The sequence below is a fragment of the Dermacentor albipictus genome, chromosome 1 (genome assembly GCF_038994185.2).
Source record: "Dermacentor albipictus isolate Rhodes 1998 colony chromosome 1, USDA_Dalb.pri_finalv2, whole genome shotgun sequence".
Lineage (NCBI taxonomy): Eukaryota > Metazoa > Arthropoda > Arachnida > Ixodida > Ixodidae > Dermacentor > Dermacentor albipictus.
Window position 1 is genome coordinate 150,004,827 of NC_091821.1, and position 12,394 is coordinate 150,017,220.

The 12,394-nt window shown below is 46.8% G+C and overlaps 1 protein-coding gene across 3 annotated transcripts in view; it reads right to left on the bottom strand.

The window, feature by feature from the left end:
* The window catches only part of slmo (PRELI domain containing slowmo), a 60,250-nt gene that overhangs the window by 35,028 nt on the left and 12,828 nt on the right, over positions 1 to 12,394 (bottom strand). For 2 of the 3 annotated variants that reach the window (XM_065433324.2, XM_065433323.2), the window contains exon 4: positions 3,191 to 3,261. The exons of the other annotated variant lie outside the window; for it this stretch is intronic. In XM_065433324.2, the coding sequence (XP_065289396.1) occupies positions 3,191 to 3,261 (71 nt within the window). The remainder of the gene's footprint in view (positions 1 to 3,190; positions 3,262 to 12,394) is intronic. 3 annotated transcript variants of the gene reach the window in all.

Below are 12,394 nucleotides of genomic sequence, written 5' to 3' on the forward strand. Positions count from 1 at the left end.
AGAAAAGGCTTTTAGTATGCTGAAGAAAGCACTTATGAGTCAGCCAGTATTCAACACGCCCGACTACTCTAAGCCATTCATTCTTCAGTGTGATGCCAGCAACTGGGGTATGGGGGTGGTGCTTTGTCAAAAGAGAGATGACAAAAATGAACCCCCCCAACTGCACGCCAGTAGAAAGCTTTCAGTTCGTGAGGAAGCATACAGTGCATTAGAAAAGGAATGTGCCTGCGTGGTATGGGCGGTGCAGAAGCTAGCTTGCTGTATCGCTGGTTCAAGGTTCACCATAGAGACTGACCACTGTCCCCTCACATGGCTGCAGTCCACGTCTACAAAAAACGACCATCTTTTGCGCTGGAGCTTGGCTCTTCAACAGTACAACTTCGATACTCACTATAAGAAGGGTAAACTTAACAGCAATGCCGACAGTCTGAGTCATTGCCCCTAGAGTAGCGAATGCCTCACGCTCACTCTGGTTTCCGTGTCATTATTATGTTGGTATTCTTTTTTCATAAGTTTTTTTTATCGCGAAGTTGTAGTTGATTGTTAGCTGATTTTAGTAACCACGTCTTAACACTTTCAAGAAATGGCTGTTTTTAGTGTTTAGGGGAAGAGGACGCACGCAAAAGGGATGGAAAAGCAGTAGCTGGTTTTCCTTTTTTTTTTTGTAAAGCCTGATGTGTCTTGGGGGAGGGTGGCCTTGTGCTCGCTTGCTTTGTGGTTGTGGGTCTAGCACTGTTCTGGAGTGATCGCTTGGCCAAACAGGAGACGAAAAGTTGCGAGACCGGTTTGCAAGTCCAGTTTCACCGGACCGGGCCAGGGAGAAAAAACATACAAGAGCGCCACGAGGACTAACGAACGACTCCAGGGAATCTACAAGATACGAACCAAGGGTTCGTCACCACGGAGAGAAATTCTGCTGCTGAAATGCCGATCCCTCGCCCAGTGGCTGCTGGCCCCTACGCGTCGGGGTCTTCCTCCCTCGCCGGAAATGCTGTTATGATTGGCGTGTAACACCCCGTGCCAAAAGGATGATGGAAAGACCATGCCTAATCGAAATGGAGGATGGATGCCTAATTTGCTATGGGTGTCTTGAGTGGCTGCCTGTCTGGCGGGCGCCCTGCAGTGATTAAGGGTCCCTTTGTGTACTATGTGCATGACAGGAGAGACGGAAGCTTTCTGCGAACTGTACGACTCAAGGCGAGACTCCTTTCCATGAATCAAACAGGACCCACGGGTTGCCGCCAGCGGAGGCAAGCACGTGCAACGTCGCCTGGGAGAGAGGGAGCAACTGCCCATCACCGACTGGACTCAGTACATGTCACGTGACGTTGACGTGAGCAAAATCCCGCCTATGATTTATAGCGGGCTTATTTAAGGCCCCGCAATGTATTCTTGATTATTCTTCTGTCTATTATACCCTTCACCAACCATGGAATAGACAATGCAAGTTTCGCACTAGAAATCGTCTCGCCCCTGCCTGGTCACCATGGTCTACCGGACACCTGCAGCCTGCCGACAATGCCACACTACCCAGTAGTAACGCAAGTCGAGGTTCGAGTAACCGGTGTCGCAACAGCGTCCTGCACCAAGTTACAATTTGAAAACAGCGATATTCTAGTGAAAAGCAGTCCCCGTCAAAAAGCAATATGGCATACTGGGAGCTGATATGGTGGACTGCCGTCATCATGACTGGCATGTTTGAGTACTGGCAGGGTGAAAAACTGCGTCTGTGATGTCATGCGAAAGCTATATATAGCAAACGTTTATATGTGTGCGTACTGGTAGGAATGGCGAAAGCTCACGTGTGGACCAACATTCCAAACTGATGAATTTGCAATACACAGCTTAAAGTGATAGCGTCACGGAGTCAAGGCCACATGTGCATTATCTGCCCTTTGCGATGGGCAAATGCAAGACGCACTCACGGCTTTGACCGACTTTTCTGCAGTGCTGGAGTAGTAAAACACAACTAATTGCCTTCAATGGTGAAATTCATTTTTCCAGCCCGCCGATAGTTCAGACATCTTTGCAACCCCTTCTGCGTCCAAAAAAAGTCAGTCAACAAATGTGTTTACTTTCCGCAAAGTGAAGAGCCAAAGAGCGCCACTGACAAGCGACTGCAGCAAAAGGCTTCTCCATCGCCTTTGCAAGTTCTGCGCGCCTGCTGAGCCAGCATGCTGCAGCCGTGTTTTCGTTGCCCCCTCCATTCCTTGTTCACTTGCTCGCTCCACGTCTCCTTCTCCTCCACATCGCCTTCATCGCTCTACTCTCAGCCGGCGTACCTTGTGAGAAGTGCACTTGCTGCCTCACTTGTCTGCTGGATTTTCTGGCAATCGCATTGTAACCGGTATTTCGTCTCGTGCGGCTGCACTTTAAGCGGCTACATTGTAAGTGACCTGAGCTAATGCCAATGTACCTACACTCTAGAGATTTCTTTTGGAGGCAATTCCTCTTTATATTACTGACTTTCTAAAAATTTTTATTTATTACTTTTACGTTAAATAGACAAGGATATACTTTAGCAAGTATTTTTCAAATCTGACTCATTTTGAAAAAATTTCCCCACACTCCACACACATCTAAATGTCATGCACCACAATTCAAGCATTTATAATGCAGATGTAGCTAGCAGTGATAAAAACACCAGGGAAGTGCCAACTGTTGCCTGGTAATTCAAACTACAGAAATTTCAAATGCCAGTGCTTATAAGAATTTGTTGCATGTAGAAATGTTTTCTGATGCTACTTTTACATGCGCGTTAACTTGAAATGCACCACACTTTTCTTTCTTTTGGAATTAGAGCTTACGTACAGTACACCAGGTGTGCCTTTTAGATACATGAACATGATCTTAAATGCTTGCAGATAACAGCTGCAGTTTCTTGAGGTAGATAACTGGACGAGGCTGAAAGCTGCATAATAAATCATAGTAAACACTTTTCTAATCAGTGAAATTCCCTTTTATTTTAACCGTTTCCAATTTGGAAACTGGAAGTGAGGCATCACATTCCAGTATGCTCAGCCTTTTTGAAGGAAAGTGGCTGCAGGGCCCCTTTAACGACAATATCCTCTCCCACCTCCCGGAAAAAAAAGAAATCACAAACCAACTGCTTCACCCCAGAAGGTGCTGCAAGGAACAAAAGCACTGCCTACTTTTGTAGAGTGGCAGGTAAGCCACAATGAATACTCACTTGCCCTTATGCTGAGGGTGTTCTGTGTAGGTAAGTTTCTCTACAATGGAAATCTCATTACAGAAGGTCAGCTGCAAGAATAAAACAAAGGAGCATTAAAAACAGCATAAAATTTATCTAAATACACTTGTTTCATTGCATTCTTAACAACCTTTCCTAGGCATACAACAGCAAAACAAGGAAGCCCATGTACGTATCATCTGGCTGTTTCCTTGAACCCACCATCTCACAATGGCAGCATGAGATCACCACAATATGGCTGCTGATTAATGTTTTCAGGATGAATTTATGGCATAATTTTCATGGCAAGGCAAATAGAATAGACTTGTTAATTCAACTCCGGCAAATTCAAACCTGATTGAAGATCCCAGCCAGTGCTGATGCACATTTATGGGCCAGAAATTTTATTTCAACACTGAAATTCGTCCTCACCAGAATAAAACTTGACAGGTCGGTACAAACGCAAATGACACAAATTGTAACTCTAATGAATGTAACGTCTGTCTTGGAGGTGCTAAAGGACGCTGAATGCGTCGAAGACATGGCAATCTCCCCCTAAAAACGCTCATTTTTGGCCTACTCTGGAGAAATGTTTGAGCAAAAGCAGCAGCTTAAAGTGAATGAGTACCATATTTACCATCTGTCCCTAACAGAACTTTTTTTTTCGCAAGAAAGTTTATTAGAAAATTGCTGCACAGTGCAATTGGATACGAAACAGTTTTTGCAACAGCCTACCATCTGTACCATCAGTGCCAGCATCATCGATGTTTCCCCTCAAGATGGTAGTCGAAGTTCTCCCGTATGATGGCGCTGACATGCCACTTAAATGTTAAGGTAGTGGCAACAAATTCGTGTCAGATTTTCAGCGTTCCCAAGAATTGCATTCATGACTCTCACAATGTGGTTAGTCTAGGCATAGGCTGCCATCCTGTTTGCATTTGTTGGAGAGTTGTTCGACGAAGGTGCAATAAATGTGTAATATCAATCATGCAATGGACATACGGAGATCACGGCGATAACATATTGTGGTCCATAAAGATGGTACAATGTTATCTAACACTACAGATAATTGACACTGAGTTAAATAAATTTCCATTCTGTGAAGGTGAACGTCTCAGGTTTAATCCTTCTCCAATTGCCAGAGTCAGAGGCACACTATATTTTTCTTGTTGAAAAGTCAGGTGTGCATTACATTTCTATTCTGTTTAGGAGCTCTGTCATTTCTATGTTGGTTTTCTACTTTTAACACAAAAATTGTGCATGCATTAGATTCAGGAGCATGCTAAAATCGGGAAAATACTGCCGAATGAGGCAACAGTGTCTGTCTATTTCTTCTGCCTCTTTACTTCGACCCACCAGATAATTCAATCAATTTTGTCGTTCTCATCAAGGCTGAATTAGCAGAATTCGACTGTGTCTTCTGTGGTCAGCAAGCAGTGGCTGCATACTGTGAGGATTGTGTACGTGCATTTTTGTTGCACCACCACAACACAGCACATTTCGGGCATAGGGCCTGCGCCGTGGTGAGGTCACTTACGAACTTCGTGCGTGCATGCCAATGCTTTCCGTCTCTGTCCTCTGAGGGCACCATACAGCAGCGAGACTGTAAATCACTTGCTGCTGTCCGCTTGGGCTAAATGACTGGTCTTTTTGGGCAGGAATGCCCGGCCCCCTCTCTCCTGGCCCGACCGCAGGAGCGGGGTCGCAAACAGCTCTCAGATGGCGAAACGGTGAGTAGTGAATTCCAATTCTCCCTGTCACCTCTTTTCGCTGGCCTGCCTTACTGAAGTTCTTTAACTCGAGACATGTGCGCACCTATTCGTTGCTCCTATTCTAGAGACACCACCACAGAGAAGCGACTTCACGTGCATGGCCATTCTGTACGGGGTCACCCTCAGAGGCTGTATCGAGCTGAAGGAACATTGGCCTGGTAGCATGGTTACTGGGAGTCATCCTCCTGTGTAGCAGCGTGTAGCAGCACGTTACAGCATTTTCTAATATACTGTTGTATCACCCTTGCATTGTGGGAGAACTGGCTCAGGTGCACCATGAGGATAGGGTGTGGCTGTTAGTCAACACCAAGGTAGTAGTCTTATAAATGCTTTCTTTGTACTCTAGGCCTTCTCCACGTGGCGCTGCTGTCCTGCTCACAGTGAATGAGCATTAGCTTCAGGCACACGAAACACATGTGGCAGAGCTGATTGTCCCCCTGTGGGCTGGGATCCTCAGACTTGCATGGTGGTCTAGGTGCATCCAAGAGGAGCACCATGTGATAGAGGCCACAATATCCACCTGCAGGTATCACTTTTCACTAATGAGAAGTGTTTCAATGTACCAGTCATTTTGACAACTCCTCGACATCAGCTAAAATAAACATCAGAAATACTCCCAAACCATTGGACAACTCGACCTGGACTTGCAGCAACAAAGACCACTGCTAATGAAGATATGTCACTGCGACTGTCATTCACATGACCAGACAATGGGGACAGCCATGTTGATGTCATCAACTAAGCTTCAAAGTAAATTAACAGGAGACATCAGATCAGACCTTTGACAACATTGACGACGATGACATTGCCAAGGAGGTGGAAGACACAGATAGATGAACCAGGGTTCCCAGAAGGAAACAGCAAGGCGTGTCAAGGCTACATCCCAGAGAGCACCAATACAAATGAAGTTTCCAATCATACTCAAATTCAAGAAATTGCATTTCGAAATTGGACCTCAAGGGTGCTATTCAAACTGGTATAAGCAAAAACCAGTCGCTTGAACTACTGGGTTTATATCCACAAAAGATATATACATAATCGACAGGTGGGCGAGTTGGTAAGGATTCATTTTCTCGAAATGGTGCAACAGAAACACACTACACAGAATTGTGCTTGTATTCTTGGTGTTATTCCGTGTTCATGTCTTTCTGTGGCACCGTTTGGAAGAAATGTTTACAAAAAATATTCTCACAGAGAGCCATGCATAAAAACAGAAGCCAGCCAATTACCATATTGGACATGTTATTAGCAAAGGTGGCCAGTAAATCACAAAAAGCTCCACGAATTCGACCACTGGAGTACCTTGTTCACCTGAGATCAAATATGATATTGACGACAACCTTGGGCGAGGCAAATTCGAAATGCTCCTCTGGAAAGTTGTGAACTTAGATTCTCTCAAGACCTTGGCATACCATTCTTGGCATGCATATCACATCAACTCGACCCGTAAACTGTGGCAGTGACATTTCAAGACCATAATCTCCTGCCAACTATGCACTTTGAGATGTGTCACATTTCTGTTCATCCGCATAAGACTCCTCTGTGCTCATGTATCACACACAAACAAGTGATAACATATGCTCCAATGAGCACCATCTCTGCTGTGAGAAGTGTGGTTCTGACCAACATGAAAAAAATCAGACCTGGGCACTGTGGAAGCCATGCAGTGGTGTAATAACTGATGGCGTGCACATTGCAACGGACCTCAAATGCCCACCTCACACAGCTACAACTCGGAATCTACAGGCCAAGTTCACAGTTCCAAGAAACATGAACACAGCATCAAGGGAGGTGGGAGCATGGTAACCTATGTTGTCACCAGGTCACTGACCAGAGCAACGCTGCAAGACATGACTACCTTCAAAGTGATAAACATCCTCAGCCCAAATTCTGATCAGTACTAGCAACAAAGGAAACAGCTACAGCAACCACCAAGGTTCAAGGTAATGAAGGGGACATTGTAAACAAACGAGAGGCAAACACGCTGCAATGAAACCACAGAACGCCAAAGCACTTAAAACAGCAAGCTTTAAAATGCAGGCACATTACGGACACGTAAACCTTCCCACATGAGCAGCAACGCCAGTGCCAGCAGCATGAATGTGTTCTGTGAGAGTTGCCAAACGTCCCTGATCTACCAGTAGCCACGACCCCGAGCTGGTAGTCCATAGGACCAAAGTGACAGTGTCAGCATACACAACAGCCCACAGCAACAGTAAGACCAACCTTGCATCCAGCTCATCTCAGATGCTGCAGTTTACCTGGTGGCCAATGATGGAAAATGCCTTCATTATGGGAATCCTCAATTTGCCACACTCTACTTGGGACATAAAAAGCTATTGGACTGTTTTCACAAGTTATAAACCACACTGAGGTCGGCAGTGAAAGCTATGGCCATAATACAAAGCAGCTCCTCGAAGCTCATGCAACTCACTAGCACCTCAGACTATGGAAACCTCAAATAAAAGCTACAAGATGGCCATTGGTGCGAAGAGTGGAGGCTGAGGGAGGAGCCAGTAGATTCCTGTGCCTCCGTGCAATGATTACAGGTGCAGTAGAGGCAGTGAATGCTGTGTTTTCCCCACAACTGCATGTGTCACCCTCAGAAAACACACTCGGTTGAAGAAATGATCAGCACATCTGCTCCCCTCCCAAGCACCACCAAAGCCCTCCACATCTCAGGCACCACAGAAGGAAACAAGCAGGAACTATTCTAAGAAGCCCAAACTGCATTCTTGGAAATTGCAAGGGCCAAGAGTAAAAGGTGTCCTTATATTTTACCGAATCTCAATTTCTAGCTGGAAAACATTGTTAAAACCACCTCCAGATAATGCTCCACCTCATCAATGAATAATGGGTGGGCCGTCGCTCACCTTTACCTCAAACTGAGTCTGTAGTCATCCCTATACGCAAACTAGGAAACCAGACCAAGCAAGGAACCTTTGCCCCATTTCTCTCACACGCAACCTTTGCTAACTCATGGGAAGAACGGCACTGGAAAAATATTACAGTACCTACAGCACGACAATTTTTCACACCCATCCAGTTTGTTCTCACTGTAATCATTGCACACACGATGTACTTCAGTTGCACCACAAAGTTCTCGGCCCACATCTCATGGTATGACGGCAGTGGGCATACACAAAGCTTTTCTCAGTTCCACATGAAGCAATCACTTAAAGCATCAGGTTGCCAGGAGCATGTGTCCACATTCTCAACACAATCCAAAGCTTCCTTGGGAACGTTACGAACAGAGCCGCATGGAACTACATAGTGCCCTAACCGAACATGTGTGACCCAGGGTACCATCTTGTTGCCTACAGTTTACAATCTTGTGATGGCAAGACTTCCCAGTTTTCTTGAAACAGTGCCCTCACTAGTGGCGCATTCTACAGGGCAAACGGGAGGATTCAAAAACGTTCCCAAACTGCTCTCTCAAGAGCAACCATGTTTTGATGGGCGAACAGGAGCAGGAGCCCTGTGATCCAGTTAGGATCAACAGGAGCAGTTAGGCGACGCCAAGAGCAGTTCAAGCTGCACCCGTGTGGAAAGCAGCGTGTGAAGGGAGTCACAAGACACAAATGCATAATAAGTTAAACTTTGATATAACGAAGTCGGTAAAATCGGCAATTTGCTTCGTTATATAGAAATTTCGTTCAGCCGAAACTCGACCTTTTATGCAAATAAGTACCGTTGCCGATCGATTTTTCTTACACGGAAAGGGGCCGCAGAATTTTCAAAATTATCAGGAAATCGAAAAAAAACAAATTTCAATGAGAGAATAATTCATTGATCAATTTGGGAGGCAGCGACAAATGATACGGTTTCATGCCACGTACGTCGACGATATCTTCTTGGTGGCACGAATTAAACGAAACCAGCCACACTTTCGTGTGCACTCCGCTTCCGTGGCTGATAGCGTCTCCCGACGAGACGTTCATTTGAGGTATCGCCAGTCATTTGTGTGCAGGCGCGAGTAAGAGCAGGCGCGAGAGTGAAAATCTGGGGCTTTTGCTCCTTGAATATATGACTCTGCCTAGGCACTACAGAGGAGGTGCCTTAGCGTGCATTGTAGGCACTTGTCCCGTAGAAGTACTGGCATTGCGGAGTTCGGCCGAGTTTGTTTACGCTCAGCCACTGGGTGCCCGCATGGTGAGGCAGTGGGCACGGATGCCCCATCTGGTGATGGTTGTGTCTGAAGTGGCAAGGTTCTGATTGGTGTTGCATAAGTCGCGGGTCACTTTTTATGCGTTGCATATTGCAATCACTCAGTTCAGCCCTTGGGCGCAGCCGGGCAGCCACCATTGAGGGTATGAGCCATTGTTCATTGCTGCGCGTCGCATATGTGGGTCTATTCTCTTTTAAGTTTGCTATGTTTGTTATTAAGTTGCTTCTATTTTTATGCGTTGCATATTGCAATCACTAGGTTCAGCCCTTGGGTGCGGCCGGGCAGCCACCATTGACCTTTAGCGCAACCACGTGACGTGACGTCACGCCAGCCGGAGGAAAAGCTGGGCCCCAACTCGTGCAATATGCAACGCATTCTTGGCTTAACCAAGCTAAGCCTGGCCATTTTTTTTCGTCGCGATGACAGATTGCATTTTTTACAAGCACTGCTCCAGGAGGGCACATGTAACTGGCAAACGGAGGCCTCAGGAGAGCACCTGTGGTTATAATAAAGCAGGCGGCGCAGGATCTCCAGGGCACCCAAAGGGTAGCGGGGGGATCAAAGCTGGAAGCAGGGCAGCCCGTAGGTTGGGGCTGCGGAGGCCGAAGCGTGCCAGGGGGTGTTCGCATAAAGAAATGGCTGTCTGCCATAGCGGACAGCCGATCTAGTGACACGTTACAATTAATGATAATGGCACATTGTTACAATTAGTAAAAAACATGATTGAATAAATATAATTACGTCCAGCCGCCAACTTGTGATGCTAAGTTCAGCACTACTGCGCCCCGCGACTTCTGCAACACCAGTCAAAACATTTCGATTTCTCGTAGAAGTAATGGCCACCTCACTGAGTAATTTAGATCAAGGGTTAGAATTGTGCTATCTCCATAGGCAATCTTTAAAAAATTTGGCGCAGCTAAAACAAATATTCTGTGTACTGTAATCATTGTGACATCATTGTTGGCAGTGATGTCATCAATGCTTTCTTTGTTGTTTTTCACCAACTGCCCGATTCTGGGAGCATCCTCTATTCTGAGTGTGTGCCATGTTTGGGGCTTATCACCATCATTATGTCACCTCTTTCACACTGTCAATGCTGTCTTCACAAGCATGACAATGAAGAATTATATGCCAACGAACCGCCATCAAGAAAAATTTCTATGTGATGCACCTATCATCATCCTTGTTCGGTACATGCACAGACGTCACTGCTCTGAAAGCCAGTATGGAACACAAGACCTTGCAGTAAATGCCCAGCGCTGTTGTTTCTGAATAGCTCAGCAGTTAGCACGTCCTACTCCCAAATACTCAATGCTGCAGTGGCACGGGCTCGAATCCCAGTTTGAGGGCAAAGTTTTATTTTTCTTCGCTCTGTGAGAATGGTGAAACTGGGGATGACAAGGTGGCCCGACGCGAAAAGTATGTCAACGATAACAATGGTCGTCAATGCTAAAAAATGGACAGACGAACAAGGCTTACCCGGTTTCAAGCAATTAAATGCTGTCACACTAAAAAACAAGGACAGTGTTTAATCTTTGCCCAACTTTCCAGAAGTAAACAAATAAATCTCTTGATAATGGAACAGGTAAGGAAAGTGAATCTTTATCAAAGGAAACTGTTCCAAGTTGCTCAGTAGGAAGTAGTCTAGCCTGTAACCAGAATACAAGCAAGGACACAATATAAGCATAAAGATACACAGAAACAAATGATAGCCAGCTAAAAAGGCCTCTGAATACTACTATAGGCACCTCATGTTAAGGTAAGCAATTTCTAAATTTGGAACTTTGTATCCATTGTCACCCCAGCAAAATATGTATTGTTACGTTTCGCCTACGACGCGCGGTAAAGCCAGCGCGGATGCAACGTACGCCGGAGCTTCGTTCCAAGCGGTGGACATTTTGGCCCGTTCGGAGCGGCCGCGAGCGCGCCCCGCCGAGCGCGTCCCGGCATGATCAGTGCCACGTGTCTTTGTGTGTGCGTGTGTGTGTGTGTGCCCACGCTTGTCAAAGCGCGGCAGCCGGGGAGAGGAGCTCCCCCAGTGTGAAGCGAGGAGGTCTGTCCGGCGCCGGCCCGGCTGATGCGTCACCTCCTTGTTCCAACGTGTCTTTCAGTCCGTCCGTCGCCGCTGTCACGTGGTGTAGTCCCGTGACCTTCCCTCTTGCTCTCAAGTCCGAGAGTATAAGAGCAGCTGCCCCCGGACGCCAGGAGAGGGGCTCCGATTTCTGCTGTTGAGTAACGTGCTCTCCCGTCTCTCTACTTCGGTCGACCTGACCGCCCGCTCTTTGCGATGCTAGAATAAACAAGTTGTTCTGTTAGCAGTCGCCTCATGCTTTGCTGGGACCTTCGGATGCTTCCAGTGTGCCCCAGGCCGCCAGGCCAACGCTACCCTTGGGGCTTGCGGCCCAGTTGCAATAACGGGCGTCAGCACTGAGGTTCCAACAGCTGGTGGCCGCGCTGAGATTCCAACAGCCGGTGCCATCGGTGCGGTTCAAACATCTGGTTGCCAGCGGTGAGATCGCGACAACGGAGGCCAGCAGCGAAGAAATGCGGTTGACTGTATGCTGAGCAGCACAACGACCATCCGGGAGCAGTGCAACGAGCCCTGTGTGATGACTGGTTGCCTGCAGCGGAACGACTGCGCTGAAATCTTGGCTGCGAGGTTTGGTGAGTGCGGGACTTTCTTCTTCTGAGTTTTGCCAGGCTTTTGTTAGTGTCAGAAACAGAGCTGGTAATTGTGGTTGTCGTTGCTGCCGGGTTAGTTGCGGCAAGACAATAGTAGGCAGTAGAGAAAGCAGCATTCAGAGCAGCCATGGATTTGAAGTCGTTGCGCAAACCGAAATTGTTGGAGCTTGCAAGAGAGTTGGGTCTGGATGTCTCAGACAAACTCAGAAAACCAGAACTGCTAAGGGTTATTCTTGAGTTAGGAGCTGAGGATGACGAGCTGTCGGAATGCCTTGAGACCATTGAGGAGAGGGAGACTGCAAAAAGACAGGAGCGCGAACTTAAAGAGCAAAAAGATGAGCTTGAACGTAAAGAACAGAGAGAGAGAGATGAGCGCGAACGTAAAGAACAGAGAGAGAGAGATGAGCGCGAACGAAAAGAGCAGAAAGAAAAAGAACAGCGCGACCACGCTTTGGAAATGAAGCGTCTCGAGGTAGAGATGGAACGCGCTCGTAATGGAAGTCAGGCACACGGTGCAGGAGAACGAGTATTGTTTAAAATGACTGACCTGATGCGGCCGTTTAAGCTTGGAGAGGACATTGG